Source organism: Oryzias melastigma, linkage group LG18 (genome assembly GCF_002922805.2).
Source record: "Oryzias melastigma strain HK-1 linkage group LG18, ASM292280v2, whole genome shotgun sequence".
Taxonomy (NCBI): domain Eukaryota; kingdom Metazoa; phylum Chordata; class Actinopteri; order Beloniformes; family Adrianichthyidae; genus Oryzias; species Oryzias melastigma.
In genome coordinates this window covers 962,166-985,160 of record NC_050529.1, presented here as the reverse complement: position 1 = coordinate 985,160, position 22,995 = coordinate 962,166, and the positions used below count along the sequence as shown (strand labels likewise).

At 43.1% G+C, this 22,995-nt stretch overlaps 2 protein-coding genes across 2 annotated transcripts in view; one reads left to right on the top strand and one right to left on the bottom strand.

Annotated features, from left to right (window-relative positions):
• LOC112155808 (calcium uniporter protein, mitochondrial) overlaps nucleotides 1-13,710 on the top strand; it is a 14,945-nt gene extending 1,235 nt beyond the window's left edge. The window contains exons 2-10 of the mRNA XM_036216576.1: nucleotides 6,165-6,474; nucleotides 7,182-7,242; nucleotides 9,554-9,721; nucleotides 11,383-11,487; nucleotides 11,589-11,746; nucleotides 11,815-11,921; nucleotides 11,995-12,091; nucleotides 13,056-13,172; nucleotides 13,275-13,710. Of these exons, the coding sequence (XP_036072469.1) occupies nucleotides 6,409-6,474; nucleotides 7,182-7,242; nucleotides 9,554-9,721; nucleotides 11,383-11,487; nucleotides 11,589-11,746; nucleotides 11,815-11,921; nucleotides 11,995-12,091; nucleotides 13,056-13,172; nucleotides 13,275-13,355 (960 nt within the window). The 5' untranslated portion in view covers nucleotides 6,165-6,408 and the 3' untranslated portion in view covers nucleotides 13,356-13,710. The remainder of the gene's footprint in view (nucleotides 1-6,164; nucleotides 6,475-7,181; nucleotides 7,243-9,553; nucleotides 9,722-11,382; nucleotides 11,488-11,588; nucleotides 11,747-11,814; nucleotides 11,922-11,994; nucleotides 12,092-13,055; nucleotides 13,173-13,274) is intronic.
• The window catches only part of cfi (complement factor I), a gene marked incomplete in the record, with an annotated part of 14,262 nt that continues 4,799 nt past the window's right edge, over nucleotides 13,533-22,995 (bottom strand). Inside the window, 15 exon segments of the mRNA XM_024287732.2 lie at nucleotides 13,533-13,983; nucleotides 15,242-15,390; nucleotides 15,468-15,569; nucleotides 16,097-16,272; nucleotides 16,351-16,455; nucleotides 17,886-17,989; nucleotides 18,199-18,341; nucleotides 19,435-19,455; nucleotides 19,534-19,569; nucleotides 19,653-19,775; nucleotides 19,842-19,943; nucleotides 21,449-21,639; nucleotides 22,339-22,510; nucleotides 22,586-22,649; nucleotides 22,725-22,878. Coding sequence (XP_024143500.1) covers nucleotides 13,915-13,983; nucleotides 15,242-15,390; nucleotides 15,468-15,569; nucleotides 16,097-16,272; nucleotides 16,351-16,455; nucleotides 17,886-17,989; nucleotides 18,199-18,341; nucleotides 19,435-19,455; nucleotides 19,534-19,569; nucleotides 19,653-19,775; nucleotides 19,842-19,943; nucleotides 21,449-21,639; nucleotides 22,339-22,510; nucleotides 22,586-22,649; nucleotides 22,725-22,878 — 1,711 coding nt within the window.

Here is a 22,995-nt window from a genome sequence, read left to right as displayed (position 1 = left end):
TTAGCAATGTTCACATCAGGCTCAGAAATGTAACCACTTCTATGTAAACTCACATATATGCAACTTTCTGGCTTTTGCAATAACGTATTCCAAGTCTTAAGGTCCACTGAATACGTGTTGAAAGTTAAACCAGTTGAACTCTGACCTAACAGGAACTTGGATTTGCTAGTGACCTTTTGGTAACTTCCTTTTCAAAACAAGGAAGTGCTAACCGTTTGGAAACTGATCTTGAAGGAGAAATTGATCGGTTTGTGTCCGGCTACGATTCTACAGCATTAAGTCTTTCATATATCGGAACAGAGCTGTGAAAGAAGAATACTGGAGAAAGATTAACCAGGTTTGCACGGCTTTGAGATTTCACACCAAGACTCTTTCAACTGTAGGAACATGCGCTAGTATCAGGTAGCGACAACATTTGCTAAAAGCACGCTCAAGAATGAACTTCCAGCATCACGTCTGGTGTTTCCTAGCATTACAGTAGTGAAGTATTATATGAAGTATCTGATTCTGATTCTTTGTGCTGCTTTTTCCTGCATCAGAATCAGCGGATTTACGTTAATCGCGTTTGAAAGTGTTACAGTGTGTGTTACAGTGTGTGTTACAGTATGTGTTACAGTGTGTGTTACAGTGTGTGTTGCAGTGTGTGTTACAGTATGTGTTACAGTGTGTGTTACAGTGTGTGTTAATTACGTGTTACTGGTGACATCTCCGGTCTAGAAGTTTCTGGATGAACAGTTGGATTGTTTTTCTCCACTTTCGCTCTGCTCTCCTGCATTCTCTTTTTATGGCTTTGATCCTTTTTATTTCTCCATGCTGCCGTAGCTACAGTTTTTGTTTTAGATGGAACTACAGCGCCATAGGCTGAATCTAGCATCTCTCAAAATGTTTTCTCTTAATGTCCAGAATCTGTTCATTCTGGAGGTAGAGTTGATCAAACAAGACGTCTTCAGGTCAACAGGATGTAAAAACCTACATAGTTTATCATCTATGTGAACCTCAGACATCAGTTTATACAATTAACTCATCTAAATTTAATAAATGCTAAGTAAGTAATCCTTACTGTAAAAAAATGCTGTTTTTTTGTACTTTTTCCTTTATTGTCCTCTTAAGTCTTACACTGTTGGGTTTTGTTATCTTAGTTTGAGGATTTTAGTCTTAGTTTGTGGGCTTTGTTTATTTGTTTTCTTTGGGTATTTTCAGTTAGGCAGTCATTAGCAGGAGCTGCTGACTCTGACATGACTGGATCAGCAGTCTTACACTGCTGGGTTTTGTTATTTTAGTTTGGTAGTCTTAGTTTACAGGCTTTGTTTATTTGTTTTCTTTAGGTAGTTTTGTTTAGAGGGATCTGCTGACTCTGACGGTCGATATGTCTGGATCAGCAGTCTAAATGACTTATTGTTTGCTTGTCCAAGGATCCTCCATGGAGAGATCAAAGATCCACATGTGGATCTGGACCCCGGTGTAGGTGGACCAATGCCAGACTCATGATCAGTTTAATCCAGTCTCTAAACATGGATCCAGATTGTTTGTGATGTTTCTACTTTACTTTCTGAACTAAAACGTTTACATTCAAACAAACGTGTCCGTCAGTTCGCAGCATCAAAATCCCAGAGAGGATGAATATTTTCCGTCAGGATCTGCTCTGATTGAACAGAAGAACGTTGATTCTGCCGTTGCTCGTCTCTCCTCGGCTGTGAAGTTTTCAGTTTGATACCTGAAAGTGAAACGCAGGAGGCTTCAGGCAGACGCCGCCACCACGTGAAGGAGGATCAAGATGTTCGGCTTCCTGCTCTGGTTTCCGTTCTTCACTCGACCTCGGCTCTCGACTTGAGCCCCTCCCACCTGGGTCTGTGAAGGTGAGGGGTGGGGGTGGAGGTGGGGGACCTGCTGTCTGCTGCCGAGCCCAACCTTAAGACCTCACTCTCTCTCTCAGACGTGACTTCCGTTCGCCGGCTGTCTGCAGGTTTTGATGTTTTAGGCGAAACCCGGAGTCTCTCTGGTCTGACGTCAGTCAGTTTTTCTCCAACCAGCTGTTCTGTCTAACTCTGACATCACAGCACCTTCTGGATCAACCAGAGAACCCTCTCCCCTTTCTTCTGTAAGCCTTTCCAAACATGGTAACGATCGCCATGGAAACTTCGGCTCCCAGATCTATGATGGAGTTTCCCCTGGATCCTGAAGTCAAAGGATAACTGACCTAATCCTGGAGATCAGCAGGTAAATCCTTGGATTTTGGAAAAGCATCCGTGAATCCTCCATCTGATCACATCGTTTAGGAAAGTGATGAGCCGTTAAAATCAGAGAGAGCAGAGAAAGAAACAGTGTGTTGATCTTCCTCAGAGTTAAACTTTTAATAACACTAACAATTACTTTAATTGGTATATTTGCTGGATGTCTTTTGTTCAAATAAAACAGTTCTTCTCCTCTGAGTTAAAATGATCTTTGAGGTCGTGTTTTTCAGTTCCATAAATGTTTGTATCTCGGATGTCTTTAGTTTCTTTGTAGTTTTTGAACGTTTTTTCGGCTGAGAATGGAGTTTCTGAAACTCCTGTGAAGCTGTTTGGTAGAGTTTCTTATCACAGGAAGAATCTTCAGGCCCAGCGGACAGCAGCTGCACTTCTGAAAGCTGAAATATGTCTGGATCTGGAGAAAATGGTGAGGATTCTGATCATTAAGGACACCTCAAATCAACCATTTCCTTCAGAAATGCTTTTAAAATGAAATTTAAATTAGTTCTACTGCTCCAGGAAAGACTGCTACTTCTGCTAACCACAATGCTAGTTTTATCAAACATCATTTGTATGTACTAGTAATACTATTCACCAGTATCAGTACGAACCCTCAACCTTCTGATCAACCGGTCTACCACTGCACCACAGCTGCCCTTCATGACTCAGTGTTCTGACTTCTACAGTTTATTCTAAGCCTTAACACCCTGAGCTGAGCTTCACAGAACAATTATTCAAACTGACACACAGAGCAAAGCCTCAAGTTATTAACACTCGTTTTATCTCGACACACATTTTGCAATTCAAAGCAACACATTCACGGTTCCCTGCACACAACGCTACAATCTCACGTTTGCCACGTCAGAACACTGCCAGTCAGAATGACACCACATGTGCCGAGTGGCCAAACACCTCAGTGGTTCGGTGTTATCACTCCGATCAGGACGTCAGCTCTCGAACAGAGAACCACAGGAGACCCGGTCTTTACTACGACAGACGATGCTGCAGACAGAGGAAGAGGAGGAAGAGGAGGAAGAGGAGGAAGAGGAGGAAGAGGAGGAAGAGGAGGAAGAGGAGGAAGAGGAGGAAGAGGGTCAGACTGTGCAGACATGCTGCTTCTGATTCTTTTTCAATGTACTGTTTTTATTTTTTCTGTGACTTTCAAAAACATCTTTGTGCGTTTATCAGCAAACGTTTCTGTTCATGTGATCAATCTGAAGGATTTGATCTAATCTGAAGGATTTGATCTATTACAAACAGAACTCCCGTGATGGAGAGGAGAAGGGGCGGGGTTTCTCCAAGCCAACAACCCAATAATGTATTTCCAAAGACCTACTGCCGCTGAGCATAAAGAATATCTTAAAAAGTGACAAAGACTTTTTGATTCTGGCTAAAACTGCTCATTCATATTTAAATGATGACTGGGAATGATTTTACAAAAGGAAAGTAACATGGTTGAAGTGGGACGTTAAACTTTGTGTGGTGGCATGTGCCAGAGAACATCCTGGGGAGAAATCTGCTCCACATCTGGGTGGATCCTGAAGGTATCTGAGAATGGTGCAAGGGGACGGGGGATATGGAGAAGACACTGCAGAGAGAGAAGTAACAAGTAAAAGATTTCCTAATGGAGATGCAAAGAAAGTGACGAATCAGAAGAACTGGACTGAACATGGATTATTGAGCAAAGACGGAGAGGTGGGCGTGTCTCCAGGAAAATAAAACGCCCAGCAGATACACAACATGCATGTCCATATTTGAAAAAAAAAGATATTTTTAAAAAATAGGTGACAGGCTGACAAGGCCGGCTCTAGGATGATTTCATGAAATAGGCTCCACCTACAATGAGTGAAAGGCGGAGCCTCAAAGATTGAGTCATTTTACTTCTGAGTATGAAAAGAGTTTACAAAAATAACTAATGTCATAAATAATTTGTATTTTAGTAAAATATGATCACATTTTACCTTTTACCTGGTATAGAACCTTTAAATGCACATTTTGGGGTTCCGTGTTCAAAATTCACGTACATCTGTCAAAAACTTGAGTAGTGACTCAAGTTTTTTTATTCCATTTTTTGGGCTCTACGAACAAAATCCACGTCCATTTAAAGAGTGTTAAAAGTTCGAACTTTGACCAGTCAGGGACTCAGACATGGTAGTGACGTATGGATGGCATCCTCGTAACTAACTAACTACCAACCATTTGAAAATCAATTAAGAAGAAGAAATTAACTAAGCTGTAGAAAAAAAATTCATTTGCCGATATATCGCAATACTCCATTTGCCGATATTATATGCTAACATGGCAATTCAAGGTGGGTTTTAAAATTTTTTTAAAAAGTGTAAAATTGTTCTGGTACATTCTTGGGATATGTTGCAATACGTATTGTATTGTGACCTTCTATCGCAATAAGTTTCATATAGTGAACCGGTATCACGATACATATTGTATAGTGAGCCTGTATCGCAATACGTATTATATTGTGAGCCTGTATCGTGATACGTATCGTATTGTGAGCCTGTAGTGCGACACATATTGCATTGTGTGCCTGCATCACAATACATACTGTATTGTGAACCTGTATCTCGATATGTATCGTATTGTTAACCTGAATCGCAATACTTTTTTTTTATGAGATACAAACATACACACGATACATAATGTATTCTGAACCTGTATCACTATGCACACCATATTGTGAGCCTGTATCGCAATACATATTTTATTGTATGCCTGCATCACGATACGTATCATATTGTGAGCCTGTATCGTGATACTTAGGTTCTGCAATAAGTATTGTATCATGAGCCGGTTTTGTGTTGCGTATCGTATTGTGAGTCGGTATTACCATACGTATCGTATTGTGAGTCAGTATTACCATACGTATCGTATTGTGAGGTAGTTTTGCTACATATATTGTATTGTGAACCGGTATTACGATTAGTGTTGTATTGTGAGTCGGTATTACGATACGAATCATATTGTGAGTCAGTATTACCATACGTATCGTATTGTGAGGTAGTTTTGCTATATATATTGCATTGTGAACCGGTATTACGATAAGTATCATATTGTGAGTCAATATTACGATACATCTCATATTGTGAGCTGGTATCATGATACTTATCGTATTTTGTGCCGGTATTGCGATATGTATCGTATTATGAGCCTGTATCGCAATACATATTGTATTGTGAGCCTGTTGATAATTGTAGTTTTGGTCCAGCAAATATTCTATGACTCCAAGTCTTACATGTATCGAGCCTGGAGTAAGATTACACAGATTTGCACACCAAACCTCTTCCAACTACTTGTTTACAGTAGAAAAAGAAGAAGAAGCCCCTCCCAATATATCAAGTGTGAGCATCATATGTTGAATGCATCTCAAATGATCGGTGTGTTTGTTGCTTCACAGCTATGCAGGCGACACTCTGCTCTATGCAGCTCTGCCACTAAACCATCATCAGAAAAGCTGCAGAGCCGCTGAACTTCCTTCAGTTCAACAATGACAGACTTTTAAAGAGCAAAAGTTCCGATGAGGTGATCTCTCCCAGAACCAAACTCCAAAAGTTAGAAATCTTTGACTTATAACTGATCATCACTCTCGTGGCTTTGATGTTGCTGGGGTTGGGAGTTTTACTCTGAAACATCAGCGTTGTTTCCTGTCCTCATTGATGTACTTGCTCAGAACAGCATCACAGAAACCATCAGCACCTCAGCGTTTAGAAAAGATCAAGCCCCGCCCCTTTCTTTATGCGCTCCATCATATCTCTCAGACTATGGAGGACTTTTTCAAAGGTTCGTTGTTGTCAGGAGGTTTCTGCAGAACATGCCGGATGGTCCTCAGAGCAGAGCCAGCAGACTGCAGTGATGGAGACTGGAGTTTGGGAGGACGTTTATAACCTGACTGACTCTGACTGTCTGACCTTTGACCTCCAGGTGACTCTAAGCCCAGGTAACCTGTCCAGAGTGAGCCCCCTCTTTGAGAAAGACTCCAGACCCCTTTGAGAACCTGGACAGGAAGAGGATGGAAATCTGAGTCTGTCAGTGAAGAGTTAACCTCCAGCCGGCGCCGCCACACCTCCCGACGTTCAGCCTGGAACCTGTTTGGGAGTGTCTCCATTTCAACACATAAAGGAAGGTCTGGTCTGTCTGGGGGAGTCTGTCCTCAGAGCTTCAGGTCATGTTCTTCTCCGGACGCCTCTGCAGGTCAGCCGTGATCCACAGCCGAAGGTTCAAACTCTGCGTGGTGAGTTCAGATTTTCTGCTGCTTTCTGGGTTTGAGGCCGTCATGTTTCTGGGTGTGTTGCTCTGGGATTTGTGGGCGTGTCTGTGTGTTCATGTGTTAACATGCGTGTGCATGTGTGTTACCTGTTGGGGGAGGGGCACTTCAACCCACAGAGAAAAAAACCTGAAACTTGAAGTAAGAAACTATTCATTTAGGAAAAACACTTTTTTGGTTTTATTGAATTCTCAATTAATTAATCAAACAATAATTCATATTTTTAATGTAGCTTTATTTAAGCTTGTATTATAATGTTAATGTTAATTATTTAATGTTGTTTTAAAAGTGTTTTTTCTATATTTTGAATTTGTTCTTCATAAATTCATTAAAGTAAATGATTGACTTTGTCGTGTCCAGATCTTTGCTGCATTTCAATCCATCTTTCACAGAGTAAACTGGAAGTTCTGATGTTTTGTGAAGGCTAAAACCTCAAAGAGTTGCTGTTTTGTGAAGATTTTTACATCAGCATGGCGCGTTAGTATCATTATGAGGGCCCTCACACTCGTTTTGGTAGATATTTCTGAGTAAAACCGGGTTCAGCTGTGTTTTGGTTCTGGTTCTGAACCACCAACCTTGGGGGTGGAGGGGGCTGGTGGGTTCACAAACAGTAAACTGAAACAGAAACGAGTCAGAAAGCCGTTTCAGATGAATGCGATGCTCTTGTCTTCCAGAGAAGTCCTGTCTGGTCCTCCTGCCTTGTCTCAAACTACAGCGACAAACACCTGGTTAAAGGTACGCATACACACATCAGCATGGATCTTTGGAGGCGGTTGTGGGTGTGGCTTCTGTCTGGCGGTGGATTGTTAAGGGAGGAAAATTCTCTGACCTGCTCAGCTGGTTCAAGTTAGAGTAAAAATCTAAAGATGCAGATTTTCTCCTTCAGCTGTTTTTGTCCCTCCTCTTTCAACATCCTTCAGAAGGTTTTTGTGTCTCAGTTGATCTTTGGATCTCAGACTCACTTTGACGGTTCAGAAGAACAACAAACAAACATCCTGTCGAGCCAGAAGTTCCGCTTTTCTGTAAAGCGTGCTGCATCAATAGAATCAGTTGTGACTCAGTCTGTGACCAACAGATATGAATATTGTTAAGAAGATTTGCTTTTAGACCAAAATTAAGTCAATGTTCACACAGACTTCCACTTCTGCTCATTTCAATGGGTTCCTCCAACACATTTTCATCCCCAAGTCGTCATTTTTTAAAGTTTTGTGTTCCCAAGTCGTCGCTTTTTGGGGTGCTGACTGTTCCTATTAAATCACGGGTCCCCGACCTCTAGGTCCTGAACAGAACAGGTCCACTACCAGGACGTGGACCACATTGGTACTCAAATCTGGTACTGGTTCATGTTCAGGCCCAGTTTGCACCTGGCACCATGCCTGGTACCGATTCGGGTCAGGGTTAGATTACAATGTTCCGGTACCCAACTCATCTTTTTTTGATGTTCTGGCTGTTTGTAAAATCAAGGGTCCGCAACCTTTGGGACACAGAACCGGATGCGGTACCGAACACAGACTAGTCATCAGGACGCGTCCAGTACCGGTAACCTGACCTGGTAACCTAACCCTAATGCGGCACCAGATGCAGTACCTGGTGCAATCTGGGCCCGAACCTGAACCAGTACCAGATTTGAGTACCAATATGCTGGACCGGTTCCGTTCACGACCCAGAGGTTGGGGACCCATGATTTAATGGAAACATCCAGCTTGTGAAATAACGGTGAGTTGCAGACACCTAAAATGTAAAACGTGACACAAAACGGTCCTTAGCCAAACATCAATCTGTGTGGTCTTTGGAATGAGAATGTGTTGGTTCCTCAGAACAACCTCCTCCAGATGTTTTGGTTTATCACATTCTTGGAGCAGCTCAGAAAGTCATGAAGACTAAGTGGATCCAGATCCGGGTGACAGGATTCTGTTTCTGTCGCCTGCAGGAACATGTTGAAGCAAAATGAAGTTTGAACTGGTCCAGAAGAACACAGAAGAGCTCACAGTCATCATAGTATCTTTCATCTCATTTTATTTATTAATTTCATTTAGATCTTAAAGCCTCGTTTCCACCGAGCCATACGGTTTGATTGGTCGGTTGGGGTAAAGCCGCTGTATTCTTTTTTTTATGTCCTGTCCAACAGCTGAGCAAACAGATCCGGGCTGAGAGTCTCTAGTGTTGGGCAGATTTTACTGTCACAACAGGAGTTTATTGAGTATGACACGCTAGCGGTCTACACCACCCATGCGCCGTGAAAACGAACCGCTCAGTGAAAGCGAGGCTTACCTGAGTGGAAATGCTTGGCACAATTAACTGGACCGTACCGTACTAGTCCCTACCTGACAAGATCACTCAGTGGAAACGAGGCTTGAGTGTAGCCAAACCCTTCTGAGGTCATCCACAGTTTGTCACAGTTGGTCCAGTTATAGCTCTAAACAGCCAGTTCTGACAAATACCAGAGTCTGTCCTCAGATTAACCCCAAATCCATCCGGTGACCCCTAAGATTGAGGGAGTATCTTATTTGTCTTGGAGATGAAAGGGTTGAGAAAATGAGAGACAGGGTAAGATAAGGGGTAAATTGGGTATCTGTCTACTTTAGTTTGAATTATTTCAATAAATCAGATATTTTATGTCCTTAAACTTATCTAGCATCTAGAGACAGAAGTTCTGTTTGAGTGAGTCCTAGTTGGGTCATAAATAGGACAGCTGCCATCAACTAAAACACCAACCTAATTAAATACCACCAGGAGGAATCTAAAATGACCATAAAAAGAGGGATGTCTTACAGTAGAGCCTTGTGGCATGCCAAAATTAAGAGATGTCTCAATTGAGTTCTAGAGACGTGCAGACGAAGTGTTTGTAGAGTTGGGCCAAGATTATTAGTTTTTACTAAAACCATTGAGCTCTTTGAAATGTTGGCAGTTCTGGATGGTCTTTATGCTCTCCTGTAGTCTTCCCTCGGGTTTTTCCTTCAGTCTTCTGAAACCTCGGAGACACAGGAGCGTCCACAGCTGTTCACCTGTGAGCTTCATCTACGTCTCCCGCCGCTTTCTTCTTCAGATGGGTTTGTTCGCCACAGCTTTGGGCGGCCCGTTCTCTCCCTCCGGCTGCCTGCGGGTCACGAGGGCCGCTTCACTCTGACGCCGATGCTGACCACAGTGGAAGACCTGCTGAGGGACATCCGCGCCAAAGACCCCGGGATTCACACCGCCGTGCTACTCAGTGACGGTACGCACTCACACTCATACAGAGACTCGACACCAACACAAAACTTTCATGCTTTTCTCTGCATTAGATACCCATGTTGCACCTTAAAATACTCCCTTAAGCCGGAAGCCTTAACCGCAACTATCCATACGGGGGTTTACTCATACGGATTCTGCAGGTTTTTGGGTTGTCTGTTCCGTAGAGAGGAGCGGCGCGTCTTAGGGGAGTGCAGATGTGTCTTTTAGGATTGTCCGGAATTGTCACAAACAGGCAGACAGATGGTTCCACATGCAGCAGGTTCATTAGTTCAGACAGGAACTAAGCACAGCTAAAAGTCAACAAAGATAAATCAGAGTCAAACAGGCAGAGGTCAATCACAAGTATGAGATCATCCAAGAAGAGACTAGAGTTATCAGAGTCCAGATGAGGGTCAGGGCAGGCAGCAAGCAATCAAGGTCAGAATCTGAAGATCAGGTCCAGGTAGAAATGCTCAGTAATGCAGGCAGGATGGTACAAACAATACTTCACACTGAGTGAGCCTCTGTGCAGCGCTTAAGTGTGCTGTGGGTGATTGTCAATGAATATCAGGTGAGTGGTATCTAGGATCTGTGGACTGGGGTTGTTGGGAGATGTAGTGCAGTCAGAACTCTGGAGACGCCTCCCGCTGGTGGCTAAAGAGGAAAAACAGAGTTCTGACTCCTGATAGGAATCGACATGCGACTGTCAAGAAACACTACAGTCACAGAAATCACGTCCAATCACGCCGCATTGCTCAACGATAAGTAAACTTGACAAGTTTGCTCTTCCGCAGCCGCTTCAAGATCAATACCTCATTTTTAAAATTATTTGGAGAACACTTGTTTGTAGTTTTAGACACTGAGAGGAATCTCTGACATGCTTTTATTTTGTCGGGTGAGGACTGCTGTTCCAAACTGTATCTGCTCAGTGAGAGAGTAAAGCCGGGCTACTCATTCCTGGTCCTCCAGATCTACCACCCTGACTTTTCCAGATCTCCAAGCCCTGCTAGCTGCTGATTAGCTCCATCACATGTCTCCACATTCTGATTGAGTGAACACACCTGGTCCAGGTAATCAGCAGTAAGCAGGCAGGGTGGTAGATTTCAAGGACCAGGATTGAGAATGTGAAGCGCGTTGAATGCTCTTTTATCACATGATGTTCACACTGGTCTGTGGCTACCCAATGTTAGCACATGTCCAGCACTTACAGTGGCAGTCTGGCAGATATGCGCTAGTATTGGGTAGTCTTGGTGTGAGATGTTAAAGTGGTGAATCTCCCTCCAGGTTTTTACTTTCACTGCTCTATTCCGGTAAATGAAAGACTTTGTGTCATAGAATTCTGGACGGATACAAATTGCAATTATTCATTTGTCCTTCCTGATCAATTTTGGTACTTCTGTGAACACAACCAGTTTCTGATTGGTCACAGTGTAGTCTGGTTTGACGTTGTTCCATGACTATGCATTTTGTACGTACAGCCTAAAAACGGTTGTAGAAACTTGCTTAGTGACTCATGAAAGCAAGAGTCCAAAACACTCATTCGTGAGCGTTTGCATAGTGTTTTCCCTGGAAGTGGTCTCTTGAACTTCTGTTTTTTTTTTTAACTCCAGTGTGAACGTAAGAGTGAATCTCCAGCTCCTCTGAAGTCTTTGATCTTTGCTTTAGATGGTCAGAGAATCTCACTCTGTACCTCCATGGAAACGGTTCTCAACAAGGACTTCCAGCTCGTCCTCAATGACACTACCTACAACATCCGCTCACTTGGACGAGGTACTCTGTCTCCGTCTGGTGGGCTTTGATTATCAACAGATGAATGTTTGGATGAAGTAAACGGAGATACCAACGTTCTCCTCAACCTTCCTTCCCTTCAGGCGCGTCTCACGAACACATGCTGGGTCTGGATGACATGAAGTACTTGGTCCACCTTCTCCACTCGGCCCTGACTCATCCTCAGCAGCTGCACATCCAGCACTCACAGCTGCTGGTCAAACAGGAGGATCTCCAGCAGCAGCTGCAGCCTCTGGAGAAGGTCAGTGGACCACGCCTGCTTTGACGCCGAAATGGGTTTGGTTGCACTGACAGACCTTCTGAACGCAGGTGAGAGTCCAGATGGCAGTGAAGGCCGAGGCGAGAGCTTCCATGTTGGGATGGATAGGACTGGCCTACCTGTCCCTGCAGGGGGGGTTCCTGGGATACCTCACCTGGTAAGGACCAGCCCGCGTGCAGATGGACCGATAACTGTCCCGTGTTCTGGAAACTGCTGTGTTTGCCTTTCAGGTATGTGTTTGCCTGGGACGTGATGGAACCAATCACCTTTTTCATTTCCTGCACGACCAGCATGATCTTCTTTGGGTATTACCTCCTCACCAAGCAGGTGAGACCCAGACTCTGTGAGGGAGGAGCCTCTGTGATGATTCACACCTGGATGCAGGTGTCTGGTTTTAAAGTTCAGACAGAAGGGTTTCGTTTGGGTTTAGACTGATAAAGACGGGTTTGTTTGTCAGTGGGTTGAACGGCATGTTGGGTAAGCAGTGGTTAAGGGTTCAAATCCCAAGTTAAATAAATACCTTGTTTTAGAGGGACATATTTATGCCATGTGATACAAGTATATTCCAGGTTATGACACTGACACTAAAAAGGTTAAACAGAGGGTGACACAGTGGTGTAGCGGTCAACACTCTCCCCTCACTTGTAGAAAACCTTAGTTCAAACCCCAGCTGTGTTCTTTCTATGCATATTCTCTGTGTTAATGTGTGAGTTTTCTATTTCCTCCCACCCTCCAGACACATGGTTCAAAGATTATTTGGTGATTACAAATTGTCGCTTAGGTATGTCTGTCTGCCCCAGTGACAGATCTGCGACCTATCTAGGATAAACCCCGCCTCTGCTAAATAGTACCCTGGGATAGGCTCCAGCAACCCCATAACCCTGAGAGGTGAATCAGAAAACAGATAAATGTTCTACAGACCAATGCTAGTCAGGTCTACTTGTCTTTATCTGATTCTCACTGCCTTCTTCCTTTTGGGATTTGGTTCAAATTTATAAAAATGTGTTGTTCCATCCTGCAGAAGTCCTGGAGTGCAAGGACCAGAGTGTTTTTGAGAATCTCATTTCTTACTCCTCTTTGAGAGAAAATCTGACCCTCGCCACAGATTCAAAAACTCACCAAAATTTGCAAACACCAAAAACGTTGATGATGTTGAGCAAAATTCTAGCATTTTAAGCAACATTAGCACAATTAGCATCTTTAGCAGTGGTATTTTTTGAGAGAGTTAAAAAAATGACTCCATAAATAACAAGGATGTTCACAGGTTGAAGTAAGTTTTGTCTCCTTGCAGGACGTCGTCTTCCCAGACATAAGAGACCGTCACTTCCTGCTCCACTTCCACAAGAAAGCTGCACTCCAGAAGTTTGACGTTCAAAAGTACAACAAGTTGAAGGACGAGCTGGCAACGGTGATTTCCTCAAACTGGCTGAAGATGTTTGCTGTGTTAGACCTTCACATCAGTCAGAGGTAGAACCAGGACCTGAAAGACCCTCTCTATGTGTGTGTTCAGGTGGAGGCGGATCTCAGGAGGCTCCGGAGCGCCATCCAGCTGCAGCTGCCGGTGGACCAGATCCAGAATGACAGGAGCTGAGAGTTTCAGCTTCATCATCAGCATCACGTCTGCACTTTGAGTCTTTTCCTGTTCAGTCTGCCTCGGCTCCAAACCATGAAAAGACTTCTGAGTTTTATCTTGATTTGAGCAAAAACACTTTCGCTTATCTGCTTGTATTAAAATGTTAATGAGAACATAAATTAATACAGTAAACAATTTCCAACTCCAATATAATCTTTATTTAGTTAAAACTAATTTTATTTGATAAATGTTCTACTTGTTTTTAAGTAGGAATATTTTTACCAAAATAAAGGAGAAAGTTATGACAGAAAACTTTGAACTTTGATGAGTTTTCACACCTGGAAGTGGAAAATGAAATCTTCGTCACTCTAAACCTTTCTTAATATTCATGCTAATATCCGTAAATGGAATTGTGTTGTAGCATTTTAAGGAACCAGCAGTGTTTGAAAGAAAAAGTTCTCCCTGAACAGAATCTGCTGGAACGATGATGGTCAGGATGGCGTCTGCAAACTCAACCAAACCATGAGGACCGTTTGGTTTCCACGACCTTCCGTCCAGGCGGTGGAGGTTCTTCTCATTAGGAGTTGAATTTGGTGACTGCGGGCCAACCGGTGTGACTCCGGATCCATTCAAAGTAATAGGCAACCTGCCAGAGACATGATGGTTGAGCGGTGTTAGGCTTTTAATTCAGGCCTGTGAGTTACTAGCTAACACCAGTTTGATCTCTCAGCTGTAACCATGGAGCTCTCAGAACTTCCTCCTGGTGTAGGTACCACACTGACCTCTGTCTCCTTGACACAACTGTGGGATGGTTGAAAAAGGTTTATACCTATAAAGGCTAATGTGCTTTACAGTCACAGTCTTTTTCAGTCACACACAGTTGCACTAGTGCCAACCTGGAACCACCAGGAGCAGTGTGGCGTTCAAAGTCTTTTCCAAAGACGTTTTGATACTAGGCCGGAACCAAAGTTAGAGTCCCAGTAGTTGTCCCACACCACGGTGCGTGAAATCTGTTCTCTGCATTTAACCCCTCCCCTGGGGGAGTGGTGAGCTGTAGACCCAGGAACCCAACCCAACCACCTAATGCTGAGTGTCGAGTAGGGGAGGGTCTGAGTCCCATTTTAGAGTCTTTGGTCTGACTCGGCCTGGATTTGATTTCACCACCTTCCAGTCTCAAGGCGGACACTCTACTACAAGGCCACTGAGCTGGTCACCACCAAACCTGTGACATTACAATCAGAGGTCGACGCCTACCTCTACACCAGAAAACCCAGAAACAGAGGATAGGAGCAGTGGAAGATGGAAGACGATTGGTCAATGAAAGATGGAGGATGATTGGTCAATGAAAGATGGAGGATGATTGGTCAATGAAAGATGGAAGACGATTGGTCAATGAAAAATGGAGGATGATTGGTCAATGAAAGATGGAAGACGATTGGTCAATGAAAGATGGAAGACGATTGGTCAATGAAAGATGGAAGATGATTGGTCAATGAAAGATGGAGGATGATTGGTCAATGAAAGATGGATGATGATTGGTCAGTAAAAGATGGATGATGATTGGTCAATGAAAGATGGATGATGATTGGTCAATGAAAGATGGAGGATGATTGGTCAGTAAAAGATGGATGATGATTGGTCAAGCCTTTGTTTAACCCAGAGTACTCCAGGCCTCAAGGACTGGTGTGTCTTCACCTATTCCAGATATCCATGCTCTACTCATGTCTGATTACCTGGATCAGGTGTGTGTACTCAACTAGGACATGGAAGAGCAGGATATGTTGGAAACCAAACGGGAATGCGGTCTGTGATGGACATCCCTGTTCTAATCCATTGAAGTGTGGAACAGGTTCCACTCGTCTCCTGGTTTACTTCAAAACTCTTCCTCCATCAGTTTTCTTTACCTGAGTGTAAACTCCAGGGAACCCAGGCTGTCCACACCTCTCCCCCCAGCTGACGATGCCCCACAGGTAGGACACTCCCAGCTGGTCCTGGCAAACCAGAGGACCCCCGCTATCCCCCTGACACGAGTCCACGCTGCCTTCCGGATCACCTGAACACAAACATGGTTACACCTGTTCTCTCTGTAGTAGTTTAATGGGAAACTTGAAAGACGGCGTGCGCACTTACCCGCACACATCATGCCGGGTTTGAAGCGGTGCTTGTAGGACGACTGGCAGCCCTCGATGAGCGACACGTTGGCCCAGAGCAGCACCTCGGAGGACCTTCCCGCTGTAGGGACAGTCTTTGTGTTAGCTCAACAGTGACCGACCGGACACACGAGTCAAACGCAACTCATCGATCTTGACGAGGGTTTTTTTGGCTCCTCCTCTTTTAATGACATTAACAAGTGCTGAGCTCTCTATTCCAGAGAGGTCCTTAACCATTTGTTCTTTGGTCCAATCTGGACCATAAACAGAAACGTGTTTGGCTTCAACACCAAAATGGTTTACTGAACTCTTGTTAGAGAAACATTTGACCAATATTTAAAAGAGCTTCAGGAGAATGCAATAGAATAGAATAGAACTAAAATAGTGTTTACAGTAACGCACAAATAAACAAGTTGGCAATGTTTTTAAAGTCAATTTCTTTCAATATATTGTCTAAGGAGAATCTTAAGCTAAGCTGTAAAGAAGTGGACTACTTAAATGGAAACAGACATAAACTCTATATTTGGTAAAGAAGTCATTGTAAAGTGACTGACCCAGAAAACACTAATGTTACTTAAAGACTGGAAAGACCAGTTTCCACGTCCTCACCTTTGGTCCGACCCCACCCGGAGATGCTGCAGGTGTGGTTGGGCTGGAAGAGCTCCGTGGACCATGGCACACAGACGGCTCGGATGGCCGGGTTCTCCTCCACGCAGAAGTCTTTGTAGGGATACTTCTCCAGTTTGACCAGAGCGATGTCGTTTTGGTAGGTGGCGGGGTTGTAGCTGCACAAAAACACTTTAGCTACAAATGTCTGATAACATGGAGGTCTGAAGTGTCTGAATCCACAAAGATGGTCTTACTGTGGATGAATGATGATTTGCTCCACAGGAATGATATCGGTGGTTCCTTGAGGGGAATACTTTCTCCACAGAGAGAACTTGACCTTGAAGGCAGCAGGATTCGGTCTGGTAAAGACAAAAACGATGAACTTAAGGAATATGAGAACCAGCTTTAACCTCTTTACTTTGTCTTAGACTGTATTTAATATAATAACATAAATGTATATAATAAAAAGACTGTATGAATAAATAAACTGAATTTGAACAAATATGACCATTTTAAACTTTGACGTGTGTGAAAATATTTCTTTATTTCTCCACCTTTTGCTTCATGTAAATGGTCACACATTGCAAAAACACAAGCGACTTAGAAAAAGTAGTTTGTGTTTTTGTGACTAGGCTAACATGGCTTATGCTAGTATAGTTAGCATAGTCACAGTAACATTAGTTTTGGGGGTATCAGTCTTTTTTTATGTGTTGCAAAACAATTTGAGAGTTACAGCTACTGTGAACATGCTAACGGGGCTTACGCGGCTAACGCTAGCAGAGTTAGCGTAGTCACAGTAATGCTAGTTTTAGTGGTACTAGTCAAATTTTTATGTGCTGCAAACAAAGTTGGGAGGCACAAGTATTGTGAATACGCTAATGTGGCCAGCATTAGCGGAGTAGGCGTACTCACAGTAATGTTAGTCTTAGCGGAAAAAGTTACATTACGTGTTCCAAACAGGTGTTGTGAATACTCTAATGCAGGTAAGGTGTCATGATGTTGGGTTGTTTTTTGTTTTTTGGTGCTGCAAATAAGTTTTGTAATTAGCGTCACAATCGCTGAATCATTGCAAACAAGGTTAGGAGTTAGCCTACAGGTATTTAACACAGCTAATGAGTCGCTGTGTTTTTTTTTTTAAGATTTACCCAAAAATTTGTGGGTTAGCATCATCACAGTAATGTGTGAAAAAAAAAATACAGACCTATCATTACTGTGACTACGCTAACGATGCTATTGTTAGCTGCATTAGCCTAAGCAACGATAAATCTTTATTTCTATTGTTAAGAGTTATGGGTATTGTGAATACGCTAACGTGGCTAACATTAGCAGAGTTAGCGCAGATCCAGTAACGTTAGTTATAGTGGTATAAGTCTGTATTTCTATGTTTAGGAGTAACAGGTATTGTAAATACGCTAATGCAGCTAATGTTAGCAGAGTTAGCAAAGTCACAGTAATGTTCATTTTAGTGGTATAAGTCTGTGTTTTTATGAATGGGAGTTACGGGTATTGTGAGTATGCTAATAGGGCGAATGTTAGCTCGTTAGCATAGTTACAGTAACGTTAATTCTAGTGGTATAAGTCATTTTTTTACGAGCTGTAAAGAAAGTTGAGACTTACAATTATTGTGAATACGCTAATGTGGCTAACAATAGCAGAGTTAGCGTACTCACAGTAACGTTTTAGTGGTATTAGTCTGTATTCTTATGGTTGGGAGTTACAGGTATTGTGAATATGCTAATGAGGCAAAAACAAAGCAGTAAAAAACTTCTGATCCGATTGTAGTTCGTACCTGACGCAGTGAGCTGCAGTGATGACCCAGCACCCGCCCACGTAAGCTCCTCCACAGTCGATCTTGTTGTATTCCTGCAGAGCCACCTGCCACTGGATCTGAGTCTGTGGGCCCACAGGAGATCACATCAACCAGACCACCACCAGCTCATGAAAACTTCTCACAACAGTTCAGACAGAAGGTGGAGAAATGGCTCCAACAGAAACATCGAGTTTGTGTGTTTGACTAAACCAATGATGATGTCTTTGCTATAAAGACATGAACGTTCTGCTTCACAGGAAACCGGATCTGCTCCAGATGTTCTTTAACTCACAGGGTTGGCCGGTATTCCTCCCACCACCCTTTTCTTTCTGCTTCTCTGCCCACGCGTCTGCTCCTCTGTGTCATCCACCAGCTCCATGTTGGGAATCCCGCAGTTCAGTTTGGACTCCAGCAGACGTCTGGTGGTTCTAGTCTCTGAGGTGAAAACGAGTTCGAATTTAAGTCTTTCAATTTGTAAAATCCTAATCCTGAAATCCTGAATGATCAATTGTTTAGCTGTCATTTGACTGTATCTGAGAACTGGACTAAGTGACCCCGCCCCCCGGTGTTCCAAACAGGAGGTACCTGCTGGTTCCAAGAAAAGTTATTCAATTGGTCAGAATAAACATTCTTGATACCTAAAACAGCTTCTTGAGAATTCTCACATTTCTTTCATGATACTTTCTCTGTAATTCAGGTTAAAAATTGATCAATCAGGTGCCTCAATTGAAGTAGGCGGAGCCTGCTGGACCCCTTGTTCAATGTTCAAAACATTCATGTAGCCAGCTTTCAAGTGGTGGGGTGTGGCCTGATTGGTGAGAGTGGTTGCTATAGAAATCTGGCTCCAACATGGCGACATCTGCATCTTAAAAAATGGCCTCTGAATCAGCTTCATTTGGTTGGAGCCAGAAGTAAACCGTTTTCCATAGATGACTTAGTCCAGGTCTCTGGTACAGTAAACGTTTGAATGATAAAAAAAATTATTTTTGAGCCAAAAACGTAAAAATTCAGATTAAGGTAATAATTTCATTGAACAAAATGTTATTTTTCCTTAAACAAAAGTTAAAAACTTCAAAAGTGTGTATCATTATAATTTAAGCTTTTTACCATTTGAATCATTTTTATCAGTAAAGTTAATAAATCTTCAAACATACAAATCCAAAAGTAAGTTTTATTTCTTAAAAAGAGAGAACGTTTTCACTTCCACGCATAAACTATGACAATTATTGCTTTCAAGCCACTAAAAATTTAAATCAGCACCAGCTTGTGATTTAGTTAGTTAAAAGAGATAGTGGGCGGAGCTTCATCTTTTGAGCTCCAGTGTTTATGTTCTTTGATTTACTGTAACTTTTCCGCCGTTAACTTGATAGTTCCAGTAGAAGAAAAGCAGTATGCTCACCTATCGTGTTAATGGTTTAAAGTTACGTTTGCTAAGATTTTGTATTTCTGTCTCTCTGGCGACGCCTCAGGTGTTAAAGGGTTAACCAGTCGTAGCATTAGAGTGAAGCTAACAGCCTCAAAAACTCACCGTTTTTGCGAGAGACGTATTCTGAAGGAAAGAAAAAGAAACAATCATAAAGTGTCAGCTGTGGCAGAGTTCTGACAGTCGTCTGCAAACGTGATTTACCTGAAGGTTCTGCTTGTTGTTTGGCGGTTCTGAGAGCTGCAGCAGAAAGAAAACACTTCAGTATAACTCACAGGAAACACTCAAACCTGTCAACGCAAACAGAACATAAAAAGGTTTACTGAAGGAATCCTGGTGATTGGACGACTCGTCTTCACCGTCCAGACAGTCCAGCTGGTCGTCGCCGACGGCGTCCGGGTGCACGCACACCCCCGTGTTGCAGTGGAACGCTCCATTCCTGCAATCTGACACAGACGAAGCGCTTGAAGACGCCGCTTTTCAAAATGTTTGTTCCATTTGTGTTTGTTTACCTTTGCAGCACATCTCATCGCTGCGGTCGCCGCAGTCGTCGACGCCGTCGCATGTCTGGTTCAGAGACACACACTTGTCGTTGGCACACGTGAAGCCACAGTCTGCAGGAGGAACATCAGGAGATCATCAGCGGAGAGAATCTCACATTAGACAACTCCAACAATAACTTTCCTCAGTGGTTCCTTATAATCATTAAAGCTGCTCATGCTCGAAGGTCCTGGTTTGTTCACAAGAATTCATGAAGGAACTCCTCGTTTTAAGAGTTTCTCTGTTGAAATTAAAGTTCTTGAGGACTCAGAAAGGATTTCAGGAGAGATCATGAGTGTGACGTCTTAGTGTGAATGCTGTAAACTGAATTTGGCCAATGAAGATGCTAGTGCTGATAGCTGAAGAAGCTGAAATTCATAACTAAAAACATTGAAGCTGATAGCTGAAAACGCTAAAGTTGATAAGCTGATGGTTGAAAAAACTGAAGCTAATAGCTTAAGGGACTGAAGCTGATTGCCAACTAAAATATTAGCTAGATGCAAAATTAGCTTAAAACTGAAAAAAAAAAAAAAAAACTTAGGTTAGACGAAACAGCTAGTACGTAGCTGAAAAAATTGCTAAACTTCAAAAGATCCTAAAAAACGTTTAAAAATTAGCAAAAACACCAAGCATGTAAATATTGGCCTGATTCCAAAACAGCCTTAAAAACTTTGAAAAAAACAAGCTGAAATTAACCAAATAACTAGCATGTAGCTGAAATATTAGCTAAACTCCAAAGTAGCCTGAAAACTTTTAAGAAAGCCTGAATTATTTGAAACAGTTAGCACGTAGCTGAAATGTTAACTACACTCCAAAATAGCTTAAAAAATCTTAGTGAATGTCAAAATAATCCAAAAAGCTATCAGAATGGAAATTTTTTAAACTTTAAATCCTTAACTTTTTAACATAACTATTGATAATAAAAAATCAGGAATATTATTCCAGAATAAATTAACTTAATACTAAAAAACTTTCAATATTTTGCTACCCATAAAAATATATTTTGTTAAACTTATACTAGTTAGAAATGAGCATAAGAAACATCAGACCAAGAGTGCTGCTACAATATAATAAAATGATCTGGAGGGCTGGATAGAATTACCCGGAGGGCCGGATCCGGCCCCCGGGCCTTGACTTTGACACGTGCACCAGAGTGTGGTGTCATGACACTGAACAACAGCATCACCAGTACATCAGTGCTTGAGACTTCCATTTATTTATTATTCTTATTTAGTTTCCTATGCTTCTGTTTAGTGCAGTGTGATTCATGTGTTGTAAAAAGGTCTTCATGCAGCTGGAGTTGCTGGATTGGTCCAATTTGGAATTTTTCTACCTCAGAAATACTAATGACAAATGTTGGTCCTCTTATTCTTTCTAATCATCTAAAAACTTTTGATCATTTCTCCTTCCAGTTCTGCTGTTTCTTAGGGTCAGAGTGGTACGGTTGGGACAGATTTGGTCCTCTCCACCAAAGCGAGCTCCACTAAACTGCTGCATTCGGTTCAGGAAGACCCAGACCTGAGAAACCAAACCGGTAACAGCTGCTGGACTGAGTGTGGTCCTGTTCTCCTGCACTGACCCTCAGGTTCGGACTCGTAGCAGCGAGCTGCAGCCACCGCCCCGTCACCGATGTCCACCTTGTTGTAGATCTCACACTCGGCCAGAGATAACTCGAAGCCCTGGCAGCGGACCGTAACGCACCGCCGCGGGAGCTCCTGATCCCCGCCGCGGATCTCGGAGTAGTCGACGGCGAAGGCTGACGCTGCGCCCCTGCAGGAGGAACTGAGGTTCAGTGTACCTGTCCTTCATGATAATGAACATGTTTGGAGAAAACCTACACTTTAGTAAAACAATGAAGACAAACAACAACCTCCAACTCATGAATCAATAACCACGCAGAGCTTTGAACCTGCTTCTGAGGTCAGTTAACCTCCAGTGGGTGGGGCTAGTGTCAGACTAAAGCTCAAGTCCCTCCCACTGACAGATTGAACCAATAATCTCTGTCATTTGATGGTCCAGGGAAATATTCAAATCTGATAGGCTGAACAATGTCCTTTAAAAAGTGACTTCAATATTCACGTGATGCACCGTTTTATGTCAGGAAAAAATGACTCTCTCACCTGAGCACAGGTGTCAGCTCACCTTTGCACTAATAGTTTGATGGAATGAAATCATTGACATGTTTGTTTGCATTTGCCACGCCCCTTTTGTGTTTTGCTGTTTACTGCTGTTTTTTTTAACTTCTATTTGTGATGGGTGACACCTGTAGGGTGTGGCTCGGCCATTAAGGTCCCTTTAAATAGGAGTGGGCGGGGCTGCCCAGCAGTGCCAGATTTGTGTGGATGGTGGTGATCACTAAATATTGTCAATTTATTGGAACACGCTTGCCTGTGATATAGTTAATGGTTCCCCTTGTAACATATTGTTTTTGTTTTACGTTCGGCTTCTTGAGAACGCCGTCGGCCTTACCTGCTTTTCAGCTCTGGATTCTGATGCTCCTCCCTGCAGGCCACATTCGCCGCCGCTATGTCCCACTGATCGTGGCACACCAGTAGCTCCTCCCCTGCTGTGTTGTCAGGGAGGAAGATCTTGACGACGCCGGTTGTTTTGTCTACTGAGCTTCTGAACTTCTTTATTTTTTCTGCAATCAAAGCGACATTTTCTCAGACTAACAGCACAAAGCGTCTGAAGAATCAGCCTGTCGGTGCTGACGGACCCCCGCAGAGCTCGCCGAAGTGGGACAGGAGGGGCGTCTTGCTCATGCACGACATCGCCATTGCCTGTTCACACAGACCAACGACCGGTCAGCGACAGCGGAGTGAAACCAGAACCGTGTGGCGAGCGGCGTGCGTTACCTGGCAGTAGGAGAAGTACCTCTTGTGGTTCCTCACACAAACGGGTTTCACGCCATCTCTGGGACACATGTAGGGGGGCTTACAGGAACACACCCCCTCAATGCATCGCTGCCAGGGGGGGCAAAAGACCCGCCCACATGACGCACGGGTAAACCTGTGGAGTACAAACCCCTGAGAAAACCATTGAAGCTGAGCAGCACCAGGACCTCCGACCGGAGAGGTCAGAGGTTCATCAAATACAGAAACTCGAAAACCCCAAACACCCAGAATT